The sequence below is a fragment of the Portunus trituberculatus genome, chromosome 33, assembly GCF_017591435.1.
Source record: "Portunus trituberculatus isolate SZX2019 chromosome 33, ASM1759143v1, whole genome shotgun sequence".
Taxonomy (NCBI): Eukaryota; Metazoa; Arthropoda; class Malacostraca; order Decapoda; family Portunidae; genus Portunus; species Portunus trituberculatus.
In genome coordinates, this window is record NC_059287.1 from 13810134 (window position 1) to 13836633 (window position 26500).

Consider the following 26500-nt stretch of genomic DNA (forward strand, 5'->3'; position numbering starts at 1 on the left):
TCTCTCTTCAAACAACCGAATAAATCCGTCATGAAGAGAAATATGACACACACACACACACACACACACACACACACACACACACACACACACACACACACACACACACCCGGTAGCTCAGTGGTTAGAGCGCTGGCTTCACAAGCCAGAGGACCGGGGTTCGATTCCCCGGCCGGGTGGAAATATTTGGGTGTGTCTCCTTTCACGTATAGCCCCTGTTAACCTAGCAGTGAGTAGGTACGGGATGTAAATCGAGGAGTTGTCACCTTGTTGTCCCGGTGTGTGGTGTGTGCCTGGTCTCAGGCTTATCCGAAGATATGAAATAATGAGCTCCGAGCTCGTTCCGTAGGGTAACGTCTGGCTGTCTCGTCAGAGACTGCAGCAGATCAAACAGTGACACACACACACACACACACACACACACACACACGCCCGGTAGCTCAATAAGCCAGAGACCGGGGTTCGATTCGGGTGGAGCTAGCCCCTGTTCACCCAGCAGTGAATAGGATGTAAATCGAGGAGTTGTGACCTTGTTGTCCCGGTGTGTGTGTGTCTGGTCTCAGGCCTATCCGAAGATCGGAAATAATGAGCTCTGAGCTTGTTCCGTAGGGTAACGTCTGGCTGTCTCGTAATAGACTGCAGCAGATCAAACACACACACACACACACACACACACACACACACACAGACTGCACTTCCTGTTTGGTGATACCCTCTATGATTATTTATGTTTCCTCTCAAATGTGAAACACGTTGGCTTTATCAGGAAGTAGAGTTGACCTTTCTGTTCTTCCCCACTGTGTTCTCACTACTCCCGTTACTTATTCACTCTTGGGGACAGCGGTGGGGTGAAAAAAAAATCGTATGAGCTCTGCGTTTCTCCCTTCCTGTTCTTTTCTGTTGATTAACCTTACATTGGTCTGGTTTGGGTTCTTATTTGAGGTTTTAGTGGAAAGACATGTAGTTTTTTTTCTCTCGTTAGCTTATACTGCGTGTGGTGAGGTTGCTGTCGTTATTATTGTCTTTTTTTTTATTGTCAAGCCTTACTCAGTCTTTACTTTGATGTTTGGTGGGGGTGTTTTTATCCCTGTGTGTGTGTGTGTGTGTGTGTGTGTGTGTGTGTGTGTGTGTGTGTGTGTGTGTGTGTGTGTGTGTGTGTGTGTGTGTGTGTGTATGTGTGTGATGGTTTCTTTTCTTTAATTTTGTACGTGAGGGAGTTTTTCTTCAGCGTCTCTCAGAGCGGTTGTTTTTCTGGCTTCGATTGTGGTGTAACATGAGAAATGGCAGGTATCCTTTCCCATGGCTGATTGTTGTGTTGTTTCTTTATGTGCTATGGTATTGGTGCCTTTCTTTTCTCGTTTCTCGTTGGGTAACATGAGACATAAGGCAGAATTTCCCATGCTTAATTACTGAGTTGTTTCTTTGATGTGTTTTGTTGATGTTATTGTTTTTCTTCTCGGGTAACATGTTGAGGGAAGTACGGCAGCAACTCTCATGCAGGTCTGATTACCGCGCTGCTCTTTCATCGTGTTAAATTATGACTGTGAGAGGATTTATGGACACACAGTCGCTTCCAACACCCACATCTTCAGTGGCAAGGGTTGTTGTGTTGCTGCCGTGCATGTATCAGAGTTGTGTTGCGTCGCGTTGTGTGGTGTGGTGCAGTGTGTTGTAGTCGTCACGCTCCGCACAACACTATTCCTGGCACACGCTTGCCGCTAAAGTGAATTCCCGTTGATCGAATTAAGCTGCAAGGAAACATTAATTTACAATCACGTTGGCAAACTGCGCCTAGCTTGTAGCAGGAGCTTGGGACATAGTCTGGTGCCTCCTTGGAAATTAAGTGGGCGGCGAGCGGGTGGGCGTGGCAATGTGAGTGGGCGTGGTGGTAATAGTGGAGGGTGGTTACTAGGGCACTTAGGCGGCCGAGGTAACGAGTATAGCGCAGGATATGTTTTGGTGGGGGAGAAATGGATGTTTTCATATGGTGAAGGCGTATTGGAGGCGCGGCTATTGGGAGGCGTGGAGTGGAAGCAAAGGCGGGGAGGGAAAGTCTTGTAGCGAGGCGGCGAAGGTGAAAAACATGTTTGTGTCTGCCACCGCCACCACCACCGCCGCCACCGCCACCACCGTACAGGTGTACTGGTACCGTGTGTGTGTGTGTGTGTGTGTGTGTGTGTGTGTGTGTGTGTGTGTGTGTGTGTGTGTGTGTGTGTGTGTGTGTGTGTTGATCCCAGACAGCTAAATCCTCTGAGATAATAGGTACGTATATATTAAAGAAAAAATATCTAAGTTCGTTCCTTCTATTCTTTTTTCATTTTCTCTCTCCCTATTTTGTGATGTTCTTACCATCATGCAGCCTTCCTCCAGTTTCCTCCAGGCCATCTCCTAGTCTTCCTCCCCTTGACGCTGCAATCCCGCCATCCTTCTCCCCCTCCCTCCCTTCTATCCAGCCCAGCTCTCTTATCTCCCTTGCAGATTTCCTTATCTCTTTTATCCTACCTACCACACCCCCTCCTCTCTCTCTCTCTCTCTCTCTCTCTCTCTCTCTCTCTCTCTCTCTCTCTCTCTCTCTCTCTCTCTCTCTCTCTCTCTCTCTCTCTCTCTCTGCCACACATGTAGAGGAGCAATAACCGAAAGAAGGAATGAGTTGGTGAATTATTAACGAAATAGGTACAGAGACGGAGACCAGCGGGGCCAGCGGAGCCAGCGGGCCAGTGGCAGAGGGAGAGGAAGTTGGAATGCATTAATTATTGTTGAATGGCTTGGATGGAGGAAAGGTCGGCAGGATCAAGGGACTGTTTTTTTACTCCTCGTAGCAGAGAGAGAGAGAGAGAGAGAGAGAGAGAGAGAGAGAGAGAGGTAGTAAATGGCCATGTATTGAGGTGAATTCTTACCTGAAAATTCTGTGGGATGGTCTCGAGGGTGAAGCGAGACCGGCGGCCGAGGCTGGAGTTTTCGTGAACCTTGTGGTGGCCTGAGGAAGCCTCACGCGCGTCGAAACTGCGAAAAACAGACACATACATACATACATACGTACATACATACATACACACATACATACATATATACATATATAGAAAGAGGGAGATATATATACAGATAGAGATAGATAGAGATACAGATAGAGATAGTAGATAGAGATACAGATAGATAGATGGATAGATAGATAGATAGATAAATAGATAGATAGATAGATAGAGAGAGAGAGAGAGAGAGAGAGAGAGAGAGAGAGAGAGAGAGAGAGAGAGAGAGAGAGAGAGAGAGAGAGAGAGAGAGAGAGAGAGAGAGAGAGAGAAGGTATTCAATAAAAAAACATTTGACATTTTCACTAATTTATGAGAATATACATAAAAATCGGCGACCATACTTTTACTGGTTTCTTCGTGCTTTGGTTAAAAAGAATGGTTCGTTTTTATATCGTGGAATCAAGACTGAATGTTGGTGAAAACTGTGAATACCATGACATTATCACAAAATGCAAACGTTCTCTCCAAATTATGACGGGATGTGGAAATAAATAAATGAAATAAAGCAAACACTCACATTCACTTCACCAGAGCAAAAAAAAAAAAAAATATATATATATATATATATATATATATATATATATATATATATATATATATATATATATATATATATATAAATAAATAGATACAAAAAAAAAAAAAAAAAAGAAATAAATGATTTGGTCTTTACAATTCAAAATAGACAAATGTGTAAAAAGATCCATTAATTCCTTTCTTTTCACAATATAAAAAAGTATGACAAGAATAATATTACAGGAACAACAAAGGCTGGATGGGCGGCGCGCGTGTTTGTCGAGACTGAAGAATGTAAAGAATACTATACTTCGTTAAACTAAAGCTTAATAATACGTTACTTTTACAATGACTATCGCCCGTATTGAGAGACGCTTTGATCTTTCACCATCAGTACTTTCCAAAGACTTTAGTGGAAGATGATCATATTTTTAAGGGTATTTTTATGGTTCTGCTGATAGATTGGCAAGATTTCTAGATTATCATAAGGAGAAACTGTCTAGAAAACGTTGCTACTTGCCTCTGTGGCCTTGGGAAATTGTCGTAGTGAGAGAGCAAGGCGTTTCTGAATATGGCCTTACTTGTTAGAATAAAGATTAATTGTATAACTCCCCTAGCTTACTTAACTAAACGCAGTTATTCATTGGAGTAAATAATGGTTAAGAATATGTCAGTGTTGCAGAGGTTAACATTGTATTACTTTCCAGTCACTAAACTAACTAGGCATCGTTAACTCCATTTTTACCTTGAGTTTTGTGTATGATTAGACCCTTTTATTGACAATAGGAAGGATCTATAGAGATCAGATTAATGGCCACAGTCTTCACTATTTCAATCTCTTACATGATTTTCTGAAGCTGTATAGAGTCACCAAATTGTAAGCAGAATGAATATGGAAACGCGTCATAGTACTGAAGTGGTTAATTGTGGCTCATGGCAAGAACTAGAGAAAGAACACGTGGACGTACCTGTAGAAGGGCTTGGTGTTCTCGTCCTTGTACCACAGGATGAGCGTGGGCCGGTCAGATGGCACAGGTAACTCACACGGCAGCTGTCCAGGTGAGCCAGCCAGCGTGAAGTGCGTGACCGTGGTGGTGGCTGAGGGGAGGAGCAGGTGGGAGGTGGTTAACTAGGCGATGGCACAAGAGAGAGAGAGAGAGAGAGAGAGAGAGAGAGAGAGAGAGAGAGAGAGAGAGAGAGAGAGAGAGATTCTGAATACATATAAATAGTCTAGGCTGGATTTGATTATATATCGGCTCTACGGTTATGTAGTTATGTAGTAAGAATAACATCAATACTTTGATCAATAAACTCTACCTATTTGTGTGTGTGTGTGTGTGTGTGTGTGTGTGTGTGTGTGTGTGTGTGTGTGTGTGTGTGTGTGTGTGTGTGCTGGGGAGTCACTATTGTGGAGGTGTGTCTTGCAGGTACTGTCTGGGCCACTTAAGACCCTCGTAAACTGGAATAGATGACCAGTGAAGTCTGGAGGGACTTTTAGTATGCTGTAGAAAGTTTACGGCTGCTGTTATTGATGGCGCAGCAGGAGGAGGCGGTGGTGGTGGCGGCGGCTGTGACGGTGGCGGTGATGATGTAATACGATACATCTTTTATGAGACATACATCAAGTTCCGTGAAGGATTTTTGCACTCATTTCACTTGTAAAGAAACGTATGGATGCTTATTTTTCAGCATTTATCAGGTTTCCTTTTTCCTCGCCTGTCTCGTACCTTCACTAATGAATGATCGCTCTCACTCGTTTTCATGTCACTGATAAGGACGCGTATCTGTGTTTTCCTGCATTTACAACGTTTCCTTGACTTCTTACCTTCTCCTTCCAGACCACTCAATATTATTCGTTTTCCTTTCAGTGAAGAACAATTAAAGAGATTTCCATGTATTTATCTCCTCTTTTTCCGCTTTTTGAGATCCTTGTTCCGCATCTATATATGTAAACTGCCACGTTCACACATTTCCCTAAAAATAAACAACAATTATTGAGATATCCTTGTATACACAGGCTCCTCCTCTCCTCCCCGTCCCCATTCTTACCTTCTCCCCGGAAGCTAAACTTGACTTCATTTAAGAGGGAGGTTTCAAGACATTTATCCCTTATTTTTGGCTAACTCTCATGAACCTGCAAAGAGACTGGCAACTAAGTAGGTCTTTTTGTCCAATTTATGTTGCCCTTGGTCAGTTTTCCTTCTTACTTAAAAAAGCATAGTAAGTTCATAGAGAGGGAGGTACTGTAGGTCCCCAGGTAACTCATCCCAAGTCATATAAACAAGAGAGGGTCCGCACAGGTTACCGAGGACGAACGTGTGACACAGCAACTTATTTTTATGGGTCACTAAAGCTACGCGCAACAGAGGCGAGGTCACTAGGGGGTTAGCGACTCTCGTAAAAAGGTCACTTGCTACTGCACAACAGCTGGGGAACATCGCTTGGTGGTGGTGGTGGTGGTACGGTTTAGTATCACTTGGTATTGAGGCGGGTGGTACTCAGGTCACAGATGCCTCCAATGATCCTCAAGATAGATCAATAAGAGTCACGGGGTTGGTTAGTAAGTGGATTGGAAAATGGTTAGATGGCGGAATGGATGGATAGATGTTTAATATGGATGGTTTTGTGAGCATTATCTTAGTAAATGTAGTAGTAGTAGAAATAGTAGTAATAGTGGTGGTAGTAGTAGTAGTAGTGACAGTGATAGCATTAACAAATATTCACCTTCATTTACATAGGCAAAGAAGGCGTGAAAGGAAGGATTAGGCGTGTGTGAGTCAATTGATAGGTAAGAGGATAGCCAGGTAGAGGTGAATGGATTTATAGAGTACACGTGGAGGCAGTTTTATGGAGTAGGCTTGAGCTAATAGATGAGGAGGCAGGTGATATACAGCTTGACAGGCGGTGCTAATTGATGAATAGCTCTCGCCTTCTCTTATGTGAGACTGGCAGACAAATATAAGTAATTTAGTTGAAAAATTTATATTCTGATAGGTTTGCATCGAGGGAGACAGGTAGGCTCTCGGCTCATTAGATATTACTGAGGTAAGGTAAGAGAGAGAGAGAGAGAGAGAGAGAGAGAGAGAGAGAGAGAGAGAGAGAGAGAGGGGTAGCAATACATTCTCGTTTGAATAATAAGCCACGAGTTGTGAAGACTGACACGATTATTGATCCTCGTGAAACATTACGTCATGTATACGTGAAGGGCTGGATTACACACACACACACACACACACACACACACACACACACACACACACACACACACACACACACACACACACACATCTTCCCTTTACCTTCCTATTAGTCAAGGGGAGGTGGGAAGTAAGGAGTAAGTGAGTGAGTGAGCGAGTGAGTGAGTGAATGAGTGAGTTGCGCGTACAGGTGTGTTGTTCCCGGCCAGGTGAGGCGTTCATTAATCACCTGTGGATAATTACTGAGGCGTATTGACGACTCGGTAACTCAGACTGTCACTTGTTTCGCTCCCACCTGCCGCTTCTATCAAGACGACATGTCAATAATAATTCACCTCAACCCTCCTAATCCCCCACCCACCCCTCTCCTTTTCTGCACTCCTCTTTTTATGCCTCCTCCTCCTCCTCCTCCTCCTCCTCCTCCTCCTCCTCCTCCTCCTCCTCCTCCTCCTCCTCCTCCTCCTCTCTCTCTCCTCTTTCTCTTCCTCTTCCTCCTCCTCTATCCATTCCTAGCTTGTCTCTTGAAACTCCTTCACTTTCTTCTTCCGTCTCGCCACGCTTCCTTCTTTACTTTCTGTTTCTCTCTCTCTCTCTCTCTCTCTCTCTCTCTCTCTCTCTCTCTCTCTCTCTCTCTCTCTCTCTCTCTCTCTCTCTCTCTCTCTCTCTCTGATTTTGTCTTGCGTACTCTACCCTAGTTTGTTCCCGCGTTTTTTTTTTATTAATTTTCCATTATAACTGCGCGCGGTCATTATTTTTATTTGTCTTTCTTTTATTTTTCTGCAAACTTCATGATTATCTCCTTTTCCTTGTTTTTCTGACGTGTTTTTCTTGATTGTGTTCCTCGTCGTGCCGTGTTTTTCTTGCCCGTGTTTTTTTGCACCGCTACACGTTTCCCGCCAGTCATGAGGGGAGTGTAGCGCGACGCAGTAAGCTTACTCACAAAAAAACAAACAATTCTGACGTTATCAAAGATAGAAAAAACACTAAGCAAAACCATTCATACATAAATATATAATTTGTTAAAGTCATGTAAAACAATTTAGTTACATGTAGAGAATTATGTAACATATTGTGTAAGTACAGACGAGTAGTGTGTACAGACACTTTCACTGGACTCCTTGCCAGTCTTGGCCATATGATTTCTCAGTAGCAACACCTGGTAACCCCACACCAGGTGAAGGCTTCAGTTTTCTCTAAATGGTTCAACCCTTCAAAAATTAAGTCTTTAAGCTCCACCAGTTTGACCTTCCCCTCCTGGTCCATGCCCTGTCTCTCCTCGTGATCAGAGCGTCACCAGGTTATCTCCTTCCTCACATACACTACACGAATATACGAACACACACCACACCACACCACACCACACCACACCACACCACACCACACCACACCACACCACACCACACCACACCACACCACACCACACCACACTACACTACACTACACTACACTACACTACACTACACTACACTAAACACACACACACACACACACACACACACACACACACACACACACACACACACACACACACACACACACAGACAGTGCTACCCACCGCCCAGCCTCACACCCTTGGACCAGGAGTGGTATGTCGGTCAAGTCCAGCCGGACCCCCCCCCACCCCACGTTGATGACATCACACATATGTTACGCAAATCATTTTGAAAATGAGGATTCCCAAAACAGCAGCTGGAGACGAACGCTATACAAATTCTGACTTTTTGTAATTCAAAACTGATTGCTTAAATATAGGAATATTGCCGGGATGAGGAATAATAAGAATATTAAAAAAAAAAAATTAAATCAAGTGTTGGAACTTCGACATACTCAAAAACAATTCTAAAGCCCACCAATTTCATTCAGCAGGATTGATAACGTCTTTTAAAAATTTAGCAACGATTTCGATATATCAAAACCTGCCAACACACCGAATTAGAAAATAAATATTTTAGAAATGACGTGTTTTACAATATTAACAGTGCAACCAATTACACTTAAGGTCCACATATATAACTTATCCGGAGACCTACACACTTTCTCCATCATTAATTTTTGTTTGAAAATAGAAATACTTCGCTACAACCTCAAATAAAAAGTCATTCACAGCTCCGGTAAAAATTTTAACGTATTTTCGCCCTCTCATTCAAGTTATAAACACTCTCTAAATCACCGTAGTTCATTCAACTCAAGCATGGAAGACACGTAAAACATTGCGAGCTATCATTAGAAACCCTTAAAAGGCACTTGTGACTCGAAATAAATGAACTGCGACAAGTACAGTGGAACCATGCGTGCTGTGGGATCCGAGGGATCTCCAAGCGCACGGGTTCGAATCCTGGCCACGTCTGAGTGCAGGTTGGGCTTCCTCACTCAGGGCAACGGTTTCCTAGCGGGTGGGCTTTGAGATAGGAGGTACCCTAAAAAGTATCCCCTTTAGCCCAGAAATTCCCGTGAAAAGCCCACATGGTATAAATAAAAAAATAAAAAAGTATGAATAATAGTGGAAGTCGGCGATCTGTGACCGGTAATGCATTTGAGCGGGAGCTGCTGATTAACGTCACAGCTTTCCCTTACCGTGACTCCATAACACACTAATCAGGCAATTGCGGATATATTTCAACAACTGTCATGAAAGATTAGGCCCATGGCTTCACTTTGTGACCTGTCTGGCCTGTAATGAGTGAGGGATGAGGTAAATAATACCTGAGAGAGAGGCAGCGGGTTAGGGGATTGGTTTGTTTACGTATTGAAGATTTTCATTATTGAGGTTTCTAAGTATCTTCAGGAGTTAGTTCACTGATATGTTGTCCTGGATGTTACCAACGCTAGATTACGACATTGTAGCACAGTGAAATGATGGTACACCAATATATTACTTACATCACCCAAAGACTGGCAGAGGACATGTCCATGTTATCAGCAGGCAACCACTGACCCCACCCACACACCGCTGTCCGCTTTGTGTCCTCAATGGTGTATCTATAGTTAGCCTTTGATTACTGGGAGGTTACAGACACATTATTCTCTCCTTTACTATCACTATTATCAGTATATTCGTCTTCACCACTCTCACTGTCTCTTTCTTACCGTTGGCTCCTTGACCTGCCCGGCTGCTCACACACAAACTGGTGGAGCACTGCGATCGCTTTGCGCGGGACGCGTTTGGCAACAATATTAAGATTAATTTGTCAGAATCAACACGAATACAATCTCTCTCTCTCTCTCTCTCTCTCTCTCTCTCTCTCTCTCTCTCTCTCTCTCTCTCTCTCTCTCTCTCTCTCTCTCTCTCTCTCTCTCTCTCTCTCTCTCTCTCTCTCTCTCTATCTATATATATATATATATATATATATATATATATATATATATATATATATATATTATATATATATATATATATATATATATATATATATATATATATATATATATATATATATATATATATATATATATATATATATCTGACATCTGTCATCCTTCTTTGATATCAGTTGCCAAAGGCAACTGCCTCTGACGTAGCTCGGCTGGCCTGCCTCCCAGTTATCTTTCTCTCCCCATCTGCGATTACCAGGTGTTGCTATTGAGTAATTGTATGGCCAGGATTGGCAAGAAGTCAATTGCTGGCGTCTGTACACAGGCAGGTGTGTCAGCAGCACATTACGGCGTCCCTCCCTCGCTACTCTCTTCCTCTCCCTCCCTGCGCCTGTCCCTTCTCAGTGGTGGCATGGCTCGCGTGCCGCAAAGTGTCGGGCGTGGCCACGTGCCTGCTTGCGAATTCACAAGTGAGGAATTACTGTCCTATCATGCTTGATGGATGAGCCTCGCTGGAGCACGCCCGCCTTTTTATCATCATGTACTGCGCCTTCCCGCCCTTCCAGCCTGCCAGCCACCGTCCTCCCACACCTGTCCTCGTAAATCACCACTACGAGGACGCTGGGACATCTATTCCACTCACCGACACCTCATTGCCTCGCTGCTTTCCTCGCCAGATTTTTACGTGTAGTGAATCGCAGAACTCGAGGCGACTATGAATGTTGAGTGCACTGCCGGCGTGTTGATACCTAATTAAATAGCTGCGGGTCGCGTGGTGGCCACCCTGCCCAGCCCCGCCCCTCCGGCAGCACCACTTTACACCCCCGCCGCTCCCCACCCCCGCCACCTCATCAGATGGTAAGCTTAGTAGTTATCAGGCGAGTTTTATCGGTGCTCTGCTCGCCACCAGCGCTGATTTAGATAGCGGGGAGGAAAGTTTGCTTAACGCGGGGAGGGGCGCCGAGACAAAGTTATGAACGTGTACAACATACATACCTTATGGGGCGGCAAACACGGAGCGGGATGGCCACACACACACACACACACACACACACACACACACACACACACACACACACACACACACACACACACACACACACACACACACACACACACACACACACACACACACACACACACACACACACACACACACACACACACGTCCCTCCTTTGTTCATCCTCCCAGCCATTCATTGCTATCTTCCATTCTGTCTTTCATCCTCCCAGCCATTCATTGCTATCTCTCATTCTCTCCTCTCTCTCTCTCTCTCTCTCTCTCTCTCTCTCTCTCTCTTTATTTCTCTTTCTCTCTCTCTCTCTCTTTAGTTCCAGTCCCTCCTCCCATTTCACACTTTCCCTCCCAAGTCACGTTCGGGTCATCACACGTGTTCTTCCCTTTTTACGCTGCACGGAACACCCCGGCATTCATAAAGCAGTGGACATCTTCGTGAGCCTCTCTAGGTATGTATGTATGTATGTATGTATGTATGTATGTATGTGTGTTTAGGTAAGGGAACTATTTTTTTCTCTTCCCTACTGGGTGTCTTTCTTTTTTTTCCTTTTGTATGTATGTATTCATCGTATGTATTTGTCTGTCTGTATGTATGTATATGAAGCGTATCTCCCAATCTACTCTTTCCTCCTTTTTCCTCACTTTAAAATGTCTCCCTTTTCTCCAAGATTAGACCTCTACCGCTTTCGTTATTTTCTCATTGTTTCTCCACTGTCCACACTATTTTCTCCTTTCCTTCCTTTTCTTCTCTCCTATCTTCTTTCATCTTTCTTGCCTCTCTTCTTTCCTCCTTCTGAAACTTACTCTCCATCCTTCTCTCTTTCTTCCTTACCTCCTATTTTCCCTCTTCTTTCCCTCCTTTCCTCCTCTCCTATCTTCTTCCTATCATCTTTCTTGCCTCTGTTCTTTCCTCCTCCTGAAATCTACTCTCCATTCTTCCCTCTTCCTACCTTACCTCCTATTTTCTCCCCTTCATTCCTCGCCTTCCTTCCATGTCTACCTTCCTCGCTCCGTCCCTCTCCTCTTCCTCTCCCTGCTCAGTTTCTCAGTTTCCAGTGCGTGATTATCAGTCTTGGCTCAGGTATTGCTCTGCAGGTATTGGGCCAACAGGTGTGCTAGGGTTAATTAAGGCAGCACCTGGCCACACCTGGGACGTGGATATCGGCCTGTGTTTGGCTTCATTTACCTTTTGTGTCGCTCAGTCGCGTTCACTTTTTTTCTTGTTTTATTTTTGTGTTGTGTTTTTTTTTTTTATTTTTTTTTCTGTCCAAAGGGTTTGTTTCAAGCAATTGGTGTTCTTGTGTGTGCGTGTGTGTGTGTGTGTGTGTGTGTGTGTGTGTGTGTGTGTGTGTGTGTGTGTGTGTGTGTGTGTGTAATAGTGCTTTTTTTTCAGTGTTTGTTTCCATCTATTATTACTGCGGTCATGTGTACGTTTGGCAAGGTACGTGTGTGTGTGTGTGTGTGTGTGTGTGTGTGTGTGTGTGTGTGTGTGTGTGTGTGTGTGTGTGTGTGTGCGCGTGGGATACCAACCAATCGTTATTTTGCTCCGTTTTTCTTCCAGTGTCTTATTTTTGAGAGGTACAGTTTTTTTTTTCCAGTTATTTTTCCCCAGTATTTTCAAGGCCTCAGTTTCCAGGCCCAGTGCTCCCTCCATTTTGAAGGTTTCAGGTGACTCCCTAAATATTTTCTTTCCCTCGCGTGGCAAAAACGACACATTGACAGGTTCTCTTAGGGTCTATTTCTGTAAGGCTTCATTTTGCAACTTACTCTTCCTTTTATTTTTTGCCTCTTCATTCAGCTTTTCAACCTCATTAACTTCATATAGGAGCGTGAATGAGGAGGAGGAGGAGGAGGGGGAGGAGGAGGAGGAGGAGGAGGAGGAGGAGGAGGAGGAGGAGGAGGAGGAGGAGGAGGAAAAGGAGAAGGAAGAAGAGGGTTGGAGAAAAACAGGAAGCTTCAGAAAGGAGGTAACAGGAGATGAGAAATTAAGAGGTGAAAGAGGAGGCGGAGGAGGAGGAGGAGGAGGAGGAGGAGGAGGAGGAGGAGGAGGAGGAGGAGGAGGAAACAGGAGAAAGAAAGAGATGACGGAGGTACAAAAGATTGAAGGAAAAAAACAGGCACATGATGAACAACAATTTCCCTCATAAATGAAGCCAGGAAGCTTATCGGAGCGTGAGAGAAAAAAAGACACAGGAAGAAAAAGAAGAAAAAAAAGAATAGGAAATAAAGAACAAAACGTGAAAAGGAAACTGCCGCGAGGAGGGAAGGAAACAAAAGGAAAAAAGAATCGGCGTGAGAAAGAAAAGACAGGAAGGGGAAAAAAGATAAAGAAGAAAGCAACGAGTATTGGAAGGAAAGAAACGAGAGAGACGAGGAAGAAAATGTCAAAATGGGTCGGGAACTTGGAAAGGGCGATGGAGAGGAAGTGGAGGAAGAAAATGAAGGCATGTAGAAGGAGGAGGAGGAGAAGTAGGAGGAAGAGGAGAAAAGAAGGTGGAGGAGAAGGAGAAGAAGGAAGACAATAAGAAATAAGAGGAGACACCAGAGATTCATGATACAAATTCATCAGAAATAAGAAAGAGTTACATATTGATATAAAACGGAATTTCATGGAGTCACATATCTTATAAATAATCTGAGTGCTTCATGAATATCTTAACACGTACCGGGAAGACTCACGGTGCAGAATTAACGCCGCAGAGAAACACAACAAGCGGTAATAGAAGTAAATGACAAAGAAATCGATTCCACTAAGACACGAACCTTCTAAACGCTCAGAAGACTTCGGGAATTCATTATAAAGAACTGAAGATTGACGATACAAAGTGAATAGCAGTAAAAACCTCAGTTAATGCCAAGGAGGAACACAACAAGCAGTAATGGAAGTAAATAAAAAACAAATCGATCTCACCAAAACACGAACCTCTGAACTTTCTAAACGTTCATAACATTTCAGGAATTAATTACAAAGTACTGAAAATTGACGATAGAAAACGAACAGCAACGAAAACCTCAATTAAATATAAAAAATGGAAATAGATGGCATACAAATCGATCTCACCAAAACACGAACCTTCTGAACTTTTTAAATGCTCATAACACTTCAGGAATTCATTACATAGAACTGAAGATTGACGATACAAAATGAACAGCAACAAAAACCTCAACTAAATATGAATAATGGAAGTAAATGGCAAACAAATCAATCTCACTTAGACACGAGACTTCTAGACCTTCTAAACATTCAGAAGACTTAAGGAATTCACTATAAAGCACTGAAGATTGACGACACAAAATAAACAGCAATAAAAACCTCAATTAACCCGTTCAATACTGGAACACATTTTTACTTTGTGATGTGTGTACTATTAGACCATTTTATTGACATTAGGAAGGGTCTATGGATGTTAGAAGAATACTGGCCAGAGTCTTCACATTTTTATCCCCTACATGAGTGTGTGAAACTGTATAAAATCACCAAATAGTCAACAGAATGAATATGAAAACGCGTCATTAGTATTCAAGGGGTTAAACATAGGTAACTAAAAAACAAAAACTCGCAAAAAAAAAAAAATCCTCGGGAAACGTAAAACCACAGCAGTAGAAAATGAATAGTAATAAAAACCTGAATCAAATATAGATATCCAAAACAAGAATCACATACAAATCCTCGAGAACGAAAAAAAGTAAAAATCCACAAGAGTTGAATAATTTAGAGAGAAAACCCAGCAAGCCAGTGTATCCATTCCGTGTAGGGCTATAAAAGAACATGTCAATAATAACAGGATAAGTGGTACCCATGTACACTTCATGTATTCATCAGTTAGTATTTAATGACCGTATTAATGGATTATAAGTGACGAGTCGTGACAGGATTACCTATTTGTTTTTATATTTTTCAACCACAAGCGTTCGGCACGTAATGGTTTCTGCTTCATGTATTATAAACACTTTTCCTTCTGGCTGAGTTATGTAATGGTGGTGGTGGTGGTGGTGGTGGTGGTGGTGACGGTGGTGGCGTTCCATTACAGATTACAGGCACGACGTTATATAAGTTCCGTTATGTCACCTAATTTCACCTTTACTAACACACACACACACACACACACACACACACACACACACACACACACAGAGAGAGAGAGAGAGAGAGAGAGAGAGAGAGAGAGAGAGAGAGAGAGAGAGAGAGAGAGAGAGTGTGTGTGTGTGTGTGTGTGTGTGTGTGTGTGTGTGTGTTATACCAGACTAGCGATACTAAAACACGAGTATCTACTGGTAAACACATTTTCTTGTGTATTGCTGTGTTATGGATTATAGATTATGAAGCGGTTTACTTTTTATGTGAAGTTCTGTATGGCAGGATTATGAGCATTATAACCAGAGAACCAGAGAACCAGAGAGAGAGAGAGAGAGAGAGAGAGAGAGAGAGAGAGAGAGAGAGAGAGGAATTTTATTAAGCAAGGCGTTGGGCATTGTTGGACGTCAGGTAGCAGATGGATAGGAGACGCTGGGTCGATACAGAAGGGTGATAACCATTGTGGCAAGACGGTAACCCCCTCCCCTTGCTCCTCCCTCTCTTCCCCTTAACCTCCTTCATCCCCCTCCTTACCTAGGCGTCCCCATGTCTCTGTCCCCTCTTATCCCTTAACGTGACTCTTCCTCCTCCTCCTCCTCCTCCTCCTCCCTCTCCATAACCTTATTTTTCTCTCCTTTTACTCTCTTTTACCTACCACATATTTCTTCTCTCTCATGTAATTAACTTTTTTATTTTGATTTTTATTCTTCCTTTTTTCTATATCCTTGTCTGTTTCCTCCTTCCTTTTCTTATTATTTTTATTTTTCACTCTTTTTTTTATTTTTTTTACCTACTACATATTTTTTTCTCATGTAATTCACTTTTTTATTTTGATTTTTATTCTTTCTTTTCTTTATATCCTTGTCTGTTTACCAACTTCTCTCTTCCTCCTCCCTCTCCTTAACCTTATTTTTCTCTCATTTTAGTCTCAACTTTTTTCTCATTTTTCTTCACACAGTTTCGTTTTTTTTTTTTACTTTTTTTTTTGCTTCTCTTTCACCTTTATCCCTCTCTTCCCTATCGCATATGTATTAACTTCTCTCTTCCTCCTCCCTCTCTTCCTCGACCTTTACTCTTTTCTACCTTTCTTTCTCTCACATCTTCATATTCTTCTCTTCCTTCCTCTTATTTTCTCTATTCTTCTTCCTTTAACCTTTATTCTTCACTCGGCCACCTGCTTCCCCTTTCTATTATTTTTCTCTTACTTTTTTTTTTCTTTCACCTCTTCAAGTTTTTCTTCTCTTCCTTCACACAATTCTGTTTCTCTTTTTTCATGTTTAACCTCCTGTTCCACTTTTCCCTTCCTCCTCCTCCTCCTCCTCATCTTTCTCCTCCTCCCCCTTTTCTTACTTTCTTTCCTCCTATTTCTTTCTATTTTCCTTGTTTTATTCTCTCTCTCTCTCTCTCTCTCTCTCTCTCTCTCTCTCTCTCTCTCTCTCTCTCTCTCTCTCTCTCTCTCTCTCTCTCTCTCTCTCTCTCTCTCTCTCTGACATCCTATTTCTCCTTTCCTCCTTTTATCCAGCTTCTTATCCTTTTCCTTCCTTCTCAATTCCTTCCCATCCCTTCCAGTTCAATTCCTTGCACGTCTCCTCCTTTATACATTCGCTTCGTCTTTCCTCCTCATTTCCCTTTCCTTCCCCTTCCTTTCTGATCCCTCCTGGCTTTCTTCTCTGGCTCTTCCATCCCTTCCCTTCCCTCCCTTCGTTTCTATTCCTCTCCTCTTCCCTTTCCCTCCTCCACGTTGCGTTGCTTTCATCTTTTTTTGTTTCTTTTTGTCTTTTTTAAGTATTCTACGTGTCTTGATTTATTGATTCAGTAGTGTCGACTTAAATCAACAGGTTGGGTGGTGTTTGTTCTTTCCTTTGTGTTCGTTTGTGTTCCGTTCACATCGCTTTTTTGTCTCACCTCTGCCAGTTAGGGAGTGTGTTAATTATTCGGGCTGGTTACCGCTGGGAACGTCGGCCTGGTGACTGTTTTGCAGGTGTGTGTGTGTGTGTGTGTGTGTGTGTGTGTGTGTGTGTGTGTGTGTGTGTGTGTGTGTGTGTGGCTTTATGTGTGTGTGTGTGTGTGTGTGTGTGTGTGTGTGTGTGTGTGTGTGTGTGTGTGTGTGTGTGTGTGTGTGTGTGTGTGTGTGTGTGTGTGTGTGTGTGTGTGTGTGTGTGTGTGTGTGTGTGATACATCTCTCTTTTGCATGTGGCATCAAATAGACCTGATTAATATTCGTGTCCTTGTAAATAAAATAAAAGTCTTTCTGAGCTTCATTCATAAATGTATTGAGTGCAATGTACGGTGGCCTGGGCGGGCGTGGGCATGGGTCTGTATGTAGGGCTGGGCGTGAGCTGTGAGTCCAATATCGATCATGTCACCTGGTGCTCCCGGCCAGGTGTTAGGTGGCGAGGCGGCGAGCGGGAGGCTAGTCACACACACACACACACACACACACACACACACACACACACACACACACACACACACACACACACACACACACACACACACACACACACACACACACATACTGTTGGCACACATTCCCAGCCGCTAACACAACACACATCCAGGCTATGTATGGTTTATAGCATGCTCTACATACGAGTACATACATTCCCCCATCTCTCTCTCTTTCTTTCTCTCTTTTTCTCTCCACGTTCCATTAAAAGTATATTCCATCCCATTCTTTCTGCCACTGTCCGTCACTGCGCGTGTATGACAAAGGGATATGAATAAAACCGATAACCGTTGCCAAACTAATACAAAGGAAGGGATCGTGACATTTCAGCAGTGTGCGTGAAGTTATTGTATGTTTCAAGTGACACTGAATGATGACTTATGGCGCAAGGGAAGGTTGGAATGCACTCGTCCGTCTCTGCGTTCTTCCTCGTCCATCACTGTTCAAGGTCACTCGTGCATCTTTTTACTTGTATTGCGGTGTGCGCGTCTTTAAAGGGAGCTAAATATAAAGTCTGGAAAGGGAACAGCTGCGTAACATTGCCGCTGTGCTGAACTCCGGCCTATCGACTCTAACTTATTACTTAGGAACTCAATCAATGCGACATGTAGTATCTACGTGTCTTAAATATTTACATAATGAAGTGTGAGAGACAGGGGAGGCGCACTTATGACTTATTAACCGTTGGAATGAAGTGTGCTGCAACCTCCATTATCTCTTGTGTTATTGTGGCTTTAATACTGGTGCAGAAAGGTTATGACCAGTGATGGTACACATAGATAAACTGCCTCGTAGATGTAGCGTGTAGGGTTTACTTATTACAAAGAAGCAGAAGGAACAGGAAAGGTCAGGTAAAAGAAAGCTTAGAGAAGCGTATAACATTTTGTTAGATAAAAAGATACAAAAGAACGAAATGTCAAATAAAAGTTAGGTTTTTAAGTATAAAATACAGTTTGTGCATGTCCACATATCACTGAGTACAAGCGAAACCTAACGCTTAATCTGAGCCAATAATGTAATGATATAATCGAAGCCACGCGCTGCTACCACTATTGCCAGCACGGACCTCCCACCCACAGTAACTAATCCACGGAATGAAAGGAAGAGAAAGAACTGAAAGAAATCTACATCATTCTGCAGTGATCGCTCATGGTCGGCTCTGCGGCGTCAGGTGGGTGTGTTATCAGGCGCCTTAGAAGGAATGGCTTGGGTTTGTTCGTCATCTAAATCGAGGTAACATTCACTCTTATTGATCACGTTATTCTTTAGGACACGATACAGTAGTCCAGACACCGCTCTCGCCCACCAAGCAGAGCTGTTACTGGTCAGGGTAATTCCTCGCCTTATTGTTCCGCTGTGGTAAAGAATGGAGCGGGAATTTATGGGGCTTCTTGAGAGAGAGAGAGAGAGAGAGAGAGAGAGAGAGAGAGAGAGAGAGAGAGAGAGCAGTGTGGTTCCTCGGGCTTGCTTGCTACCAGTGAGCCAAGGCGGCAGTGAATGCCATCCTGGTGGTAGGCAATCTATCACTGTTTGTGAATAATAGATCTGCCAGCAATTACTCTCCTCCTAGGCGCTAGAACGCCTGCCTCCCCAACACACACACACGCACACACGGAGGGAGAGAGAGAGAGAGAGAGAGAGAGAGAGAGAGAGAGAGAGAGAGAGAGAGAGAGACTCAGATTAAAATGGCGTTGTTGGTTTAACGATACGGCGTGCGGTTGAGCGAGTTGCACGGGCGGCCATCAAACTCCCGCCGTTAAAGTTACGAATACCAAATGGTCTCTCCTCTCCCCTGGACAGACGCGACCTTTTTCACTATGTATTTATGCAATAACTCACGCCAGACTCGAAAAGTACGTTCCCGTGTATATGTGTTGATTAATTTCGTGTTTGTCTCACCTGCGAGTGCTCTCTTTGCATACGTAAGGGAACTGATTCAGGCAGGCGTGTGTTCCCGTGTGGCCTAGATTAGCCGTGTCGTCTGGTTGGGTGAGAGTGCGTGTGTTCATCGTGGCAGGCGTAGGTATTGCACTCAGTGGGTCTTTTGGACAGGGCAGTGAAGTAACGGCAATGTAGCGTCGCAGTGTCGCCGCTCGGTATATATCGCAGGTGCCGCTCTCTGTTTGCTTTGTATTTTGCGGGGAATTATTGCAGAAAGTTTCCCTCCCACGTGGTGATAAGGGAGTTTAGTTATTCTTATCGCGTCCACTGGCTGAAAGGATTTGTTTCAGGGCTTTGGTCCGGCGCGCCTTCACACACACACACACACACACACACACACACACACACACACACACACACACACACACACACACACACACACACACGGCTTGATCCAGATGTCCTTCCTGCCACCACGACATTACCCAACATTCCAGGAAGCACGCGAGGGTTAATGGCGGCTTAAATCTATTAGTGAAGGACATTTGCTTTGATGTGCGGCTGCGGGGACGCCGGGGATCCTCTCGCCCACTTTGCGCGGATTGCAGCAAATATTCTGTCCCACACATTCGCCCCTGATCATGATTTACCCTCCACATCTTTTTGACGAGCAGATAACTTTGCACATTAGCGCGGGGGGGAGAGGGGGCAGATGTTCTGAGTTGTCCATGCAGCACAGTGACAGTGACAGGGAGGAGCCCCGTGCACTGACTCTCCACGCGGCACAACCTTCACGTCCCACACTACACCAGGAGCTAAAATGTCCTGGGGTCTTTGTCGCAGTATCGCATCAAAGGAGTCGTCGTGGTGCCTCGGGGAATTACTGACGATGTGACACACAGCATCCCTCACTCTGCTCTTCTGCCTCCCTCTCATCCTTCACTCTCGCTCTGCTGTTTACCATCCTCATGCTCATCATTCTTTTCTTTCTCCATTTTGTCCTTCTTGTTGCTATCTTGGTTTGTCTGTTTGCTGTTGTTGTTGTTGTTGGTGGTGGTGGTGGTGGCGGTGGTAGTGGTGTTGCTAGCGACAGTGGTGTTAGTGACGCAAGCTTGTTATTTTTCAATCGTACCGTTGCCTTCACTCTCCTGTTATTGCACAGCAAGGTAACAGCACTGACCTCTCACGATATATGTTTCTCTCTCTTTCTCTCTCTCTCTCTCTCTCTCTCTCTCTCTCTCTCTCTCTCTCTCTCTCTCTCTCTCTCTCTCTCTCTCTCTCTCTCTCTCTCTCTCTCTCTCTCTCTCTCTCTCTCTCTCTCTCTCTCTCTCTCTCTCTCTCATGTTGTGGATGTTAGAGGCACCTTCACTCTGCAGGCATTAAAATATCGCTCAAGTTTCCCTTCGCTGTCTAACTTTTGTTCCTTGGCTTCGCATTAAGTTGGCGGTGAGGTGAGGTAAAGGTCTCACGCACTGACACACCTGCCGGAACAGCCTTTTTTTCCCGGAGACTGGCGGGAACTGGTGGGAGGCGAGTACTACTGATCCGCTGCGCTCAATCTGATTGTACCAGTACAGCTTTCTGTGAAAGATATTATACTGCTTTTATGTAATTTTTTTTAATACTAGTGTGACTTTTTCCGTGAAGCTTGTTACAGAGAGAGAGAGAGAGAGAGAGAGAGAGAGAGAGAGAGAGAGAGAGAGAGAGAGAGAGAGAGAACATACTTTATTTGCTTTTCTTTTCAGCAGGTGACATTTTAACAGATTGAGTGAGCGACATTTACTGACTCCTGCCCGACTCAATTCCCGCTAAGCCTACTCTGGTGTGACATTTCCCATGAAGTGTTTAGGGGAGCGTGGTGCCGCGTTACAGGTACTGACAGCGCGATGACGTATCTACAGGAGGCGAATCGAGTGTCGCTTAGGGCTTGCGAACGTGACTGGGGGAACCTTGGCGCCCTGACACGACCGTTTCTGTGGTGCCTGTACGCCTCTCGCCTCCCCACCTATGCCTCAGTGCCTCTCTTCCACCTAGCCTGCCTCACTGCCCAGGCCTCTCAGACCCTGCCTCCCTGTTTCAATGCCCCGGCTTCACTGCCCCTGCCTCTCCACCCTTGTCTTACCATTCCTGCCTCAGTGCCTCTCTTCCACCTATCCTACCTCACTATCCCTGCCTCACCGCCCCTGCCTTAACAACCCTGCCTCTCTGACCTTGCTTCACTACCCCTGCTTTACCATGCTATCTCAACCCCTGCCTCAACTTCCCTATTCTATCTCTATTTCTCTCTCCGTGCCTTTAAACCCCTGCCTCTCCACTGATATCTCACTACCCTTCCTCATATCCCCTACCTCATCTCCCCTGCCTCACTATCCCTGCCTCACCAGCCCTGCCTCACCAGCCCTGCCTCTCACCACTCTGCCCCTTCTATTGATATTCACCTCGTTGCTCTCCGTTCACACTCCATACTGAGGATCATGCATTATTTATCCCTTTATTTCACCCAGACAGACACGGCGAGAGAGAGAGAGAGAGAGAGAGAGAGAGAGAGAGAGAGAGAGAGAGAGAGGGAAGGCAGAGAGAGAGGGAAGGGAGCACAGGGAGGAAGGAAGGAAAGGAGGAGAGAGAGAGAGAGAGAGAGAGAGAGAGAGAGAGAGAGAGAGAGAGAGAGAGAGAGAGAGAGAGAGAGAGTCATCCTCACCACCACCCCGTCATTCCCACCACTGTGCCTTTTGCTGTCTTGAATCCAATTAACTCTTAAAATTATTGAGTTTCTTTTGGCGCGATCTTGCAGGAAGTTTGGCGGCGAGAGGCAAACAACACAGCATGACACAGCACAACACAGCATAGCACAGCACAACACAGCATAACACAATACAAAAACCACAACATAGCACAACATAGCATAACACAGCACAACACAGTATAACAAAGCACAACGCAGTATAATACAGCACAACACAGCACAACATAGCACAATACAGTACAACACAGAACAACACAGCATAACATAGCATATCACAGCATAACACAGCACAAAAGACCACAATACAGCATAACACAGCACAACACAGGACAACACAGCAGAACACAACGTAGCACAGCACAACACAGCACAACACAACACAACACGACATAGCATAACACAGCACAACACAACACAACACAACACAACACAACACAGTACAGCATGACACAGCATAACACAACACAATACAACACAACACAATACAACATAACACAACACAACATAACACAGCATAACACAGCACAACACAGCATAACACAGCACAGCACAGCACGACACAGCATAACACAGCAACGAGGCGGCCAGATTGAAACTCCACTTTCTCCTTTTCCTTCAGTTATTTTATTTTATTTTTTTTTCTGTTTTCCTTTGCAGTGTCAGTCAGGGAAAGCTCAGACGATTATCCTGTGTTTTTTTCCCCTCTAATTTTCCCTTGTAGTGTCTCGTGTTTAGGTTAGTTTTATATTTTTCCCCTTGTCATCTGTTACCGTTTTTTATGTCACTCTTATCTCGGTATTTGTAAAGGTCTCTGTTGTTTTTTGTTTTTGTTTTTTTCGTTGAAGGAAAGTTCAAAAGGTGATTCTATTGTTTCATCTCTAATTTCCCTTCACAGTGCCTCATATTCTCCTGTTTAAGTCAGTTTTATATTTTTTCCCTCGTCATCTGTTACTCCTTTTTATGTCATTCTTATCTCGGTATTTGTAAAGGTTATGTATGTGTGTGTTTGTCTGTGTATTTATCTAGTTGTATTTACCTAGTTGTAGTTTTACAGGGCCTGGGCTTTACGCTCGTGTGGCCCCGTCTCCATATCTACACTTATCCAATTTTTCTTTAAAGCTATGCACACTCTTTGCTGACACCACTTCATCACTCAAACTGTTCCAAGTCTCAACACATCTCTGCGGGAAACTATATATGTGTCTGTGTGTGTGTGTGTGTGTGTGTGTGTGTGTGTGTGTGTGTGTGTGTGTGTGTGTGTGTGTGTGTGTGTGTGTGTGTGTGTGTGTGTGTGTTTGCTTGCTAAAGGAAAGTTCAAACTGATTTAATTTCTCCTTTAATTTCCTTTCGCAGTGTCCTTCATTTTCCTGTTTAAGTTAGTTTTATATTTTTTCCCTCCTCATCTGTTTTTTTTTTTATTGTTATTGGTATTCTAGTTTTTGTACAAGTCTGTGTGTTTTTTTTTTTTTTTTTTTTTTTGCTAAGGGAAAGTTCAAACTGTGATTCTATTTGATCCTCCATTCGCAACGTCTTTTATTCTCCTGTTTAAGTTAGTTTCTTTTACTTCTCCCTTTATTTTTTTCTTTCTGGGTCTTTTTTTCTGGTATTTATGGTCGTGTGAGTTTTCCTTCCCTGTTTTTTTCCCCTGCGTTTTCTTTCTTCTTATTTTCTCGAATCGTTTCTCTTCGTGATATTTATTTTTTTTCTCTCCCGTGTCTTATTCTCGTGTTTAGTTGACTTTCTTTTTCGTTTTCTTTTTTTCCTTCGTGGTCTTCTATTCTGATGATTGACTTAAGTTTTCCTTCATGATATTTCTTTTTTTCCCTTCTCGTGACTCTTAATTTCGTAATAATTTTTTTTTTGGTTTTGTCTCTATTTTTGCTTTTTCTTTCGTCATTTTCTCTTTTTCCTCTTATCTACTAATCTTTGTTCTTTTCCGTCTTTTTTCCTCTCGTATCTCTTAATCTTGTAATCATTCCTTTTTTCCTCTGGTCTCTATTTTTGCTTCTTCCTTCGTGATCTTTCCTTTTTTCCCTCTTATCTATTTATCTTGTCTGTTTTTACCGTCTTTCATTTTTTTCCCTCTCGTATTTCTTAATGTCGTAAGCGTTCTTTTTCCCCTTTTTACCTTTTTGCTCTTGTCTTTATTTGTTATTTTTCCTTCGTGATCTTTTCTTTTTTTCCTCTTATCTATTAATCTATGTTTTGTCTTTCCTTTTTCCTTCTCATATATTTTAATCTTGTCTGTTTCATTTTGATTTTTCTTACCTTATCTCTCTCTTTTTTTCCACCTTATCTATTAATCTAGCTTGTATTTTTCTGTCTTTCCTTTTTTTCCTCCTCGTATCTTTTAATCTTGTCTGTTTGTCCTTTTTCCTTTGTCATTTTAACCTTTTCTTTTCTTATCTCTTGCTTTTCTATACATTTTTCCCTCTTATCTAATAATCTTGCCTGTCTTTTTCCATTTTTTCCTTTTTTTCCCTCTCGAATCTCTTAATCCTATCTGTTTGTGCTTTTTGCTTCATTTTAACTATTTTCTTGTCTTATCTTTTGCTTTCCTATACATTTTTTTTACTTTTCCTCATATCCTCAATTTCCTCTGACGCTACGTGCATTTTTCCTTTTTTTCTTTTTTCCTCTGTTTCTTACTGGAAATGTCTTGTTTTCCCCCTCTTTCCTCTTACTCTGGTGCTTCCTTGATGATATTTCCTTTTCCCCTCATTCTTCTTACAGGTGTGTCTTATTTTTCCCTCTTCTTGCTCTGGTACTATATTTTTTTGTTTTCCCTCTGTGGTATTTCCTTTTAACCCTCATACTTTTTACAGATTATATTTTCCCCTCTCCTTTCTCTAGTTCTCCATGTTTTTGCTTTCCCCTTCGTGATATTTTCTTTTCCCCTCTTTCCTCTTACAGGCTTTGTCTTATATATTTCCCTCTTCTTTCTCTGGTACTCCATGTTTTTTTTGTTTTCCCTTCGTAGTATTTCCATTTCTTTTAATTCTTACAGATAGTGTCTTTTTTCCCCTCTCCTTTCTCTGATTCTCCGTGTTTTTGTTTCCCTCCTCGTTATATTTCGTTTCCTGCTCCTCCTCATATCTCTTACTCTAGTGTTTGGATCTTGTTTCCCCTCTTGGCCTCCTCCTCTTTCCCTTCATCAGCGGAGGAGCGCCAGAGAAGGTCTTTGTTGGTGTCACTTCACAAAAGCTGCCGCTGATAAAATGGAAATCAAGAGAAAGAGCGAGAGAGAGTGGAAAAAAAATAAAAGATTGCTCTAAGAATCGTGTCTATTTCCATTTTAACGTTATTTTCTTTATGGTTCGTTCACTTTTTATGTCTTTTTTTTCTTTTTTTCGTCACGTGTCTATCTGTTTGTCCGTTTGTCTGTTTCTTAACTTAATCTTTTTTTATGTTTGTCTTTTTTTTCATTTTGTTTCGTTGTTTTCCTTCGGCCTTTTTTTTTTGTGTGTTTCGTTCCTCTGCAGTATATTCTTTTGCATGTTTGTATATTGCTCCATTTTAATACTTTTCTCTTAACATTTCGCTCCTTTCTCTCTCTCTCTCTCTCTCTCTCTCTCTCTCTCTCTCTCTCTCTCTCTCTCTCTCTGTCTGTCTGTCTGTCTGTCTGTCTTTTATACCTACATACACATATTCTTGCACTTTATCTAATTACTTTTTGCATGGAAACACTCGCATTTCATCATATTTTTTCCCTCGAGTCACGCATGAAAAGTTTGCCGCGTTCCTTCTGTGTCCTCGGAGAAAGATCTATATTTCCTCTCGATTCCGTCACCTTTCGCCGTAAATTCACCTTTATTTCCTCCCACCTCCCACTTGGGGCTTGGAGCGCGAGGTTCTGTGCTCCTATTGGTTGTTGAGGATCGAAGGTCTCGTTTGATTGGGTCTCGAGGGGTGAGGCCGCAAGGTTACCCTCTGACGGGGCCTTGATCCCCTTGCCTTCCTTATACGCTCCCTCTTTCATACCTGCTTCATTGTTAACAGCTGGGATCATTGTTCCTCACTTCTTCCATCTCCTTCTGATTCCGTTTCTTTGCCTTTCCTTTTCATTCCCCTTTTCCTCTTCCCTTTTGTCCACATCGCCTGTGTTTGCCGCCTTATCCTCCCTGATGCCTTGATCTCTCATCGCCTCTTCCTTATTCACCGTTCGTTCTTCTGCCTCTCCATAGCCGAGGGTGTTACGGCTCACCCCTTTGCTTCACAACGCCTCCCCTTCCACCAAGCCTTATTCACTCTCCTGGTCAGCCGCGTCCCCTAGAGGAGCG

The 26500-nt window shown here is 43.3% G+C and overlaps 1 protein-coding gene across 1 annotated transcript in view; it reads right to left on the reverse strand.

Annotated features, from left to right (window-relative positions):
• The window catches only part of LOC123512318, a 108806-nt gene that overhangs the window by 33816 nt on the left and 48490 nt on the right, over positions 1-26500 (reverse strand). Inside the window, exons 4-5 of the mRNA XM_045268654.1 lie at positions 4514-4643; positions 2898-3003 (exon numbers count right to left, since the gene is read on the reverse strand). Of these exons, the coding sequence (XP_045124589.1) occupies positions 2898-3003; positions 4514-4643 (236 nt within the window). The remainder of the gene's footprint in view (positions 1-2897; positions 3004-4513; positions 4644-26500) is intronic.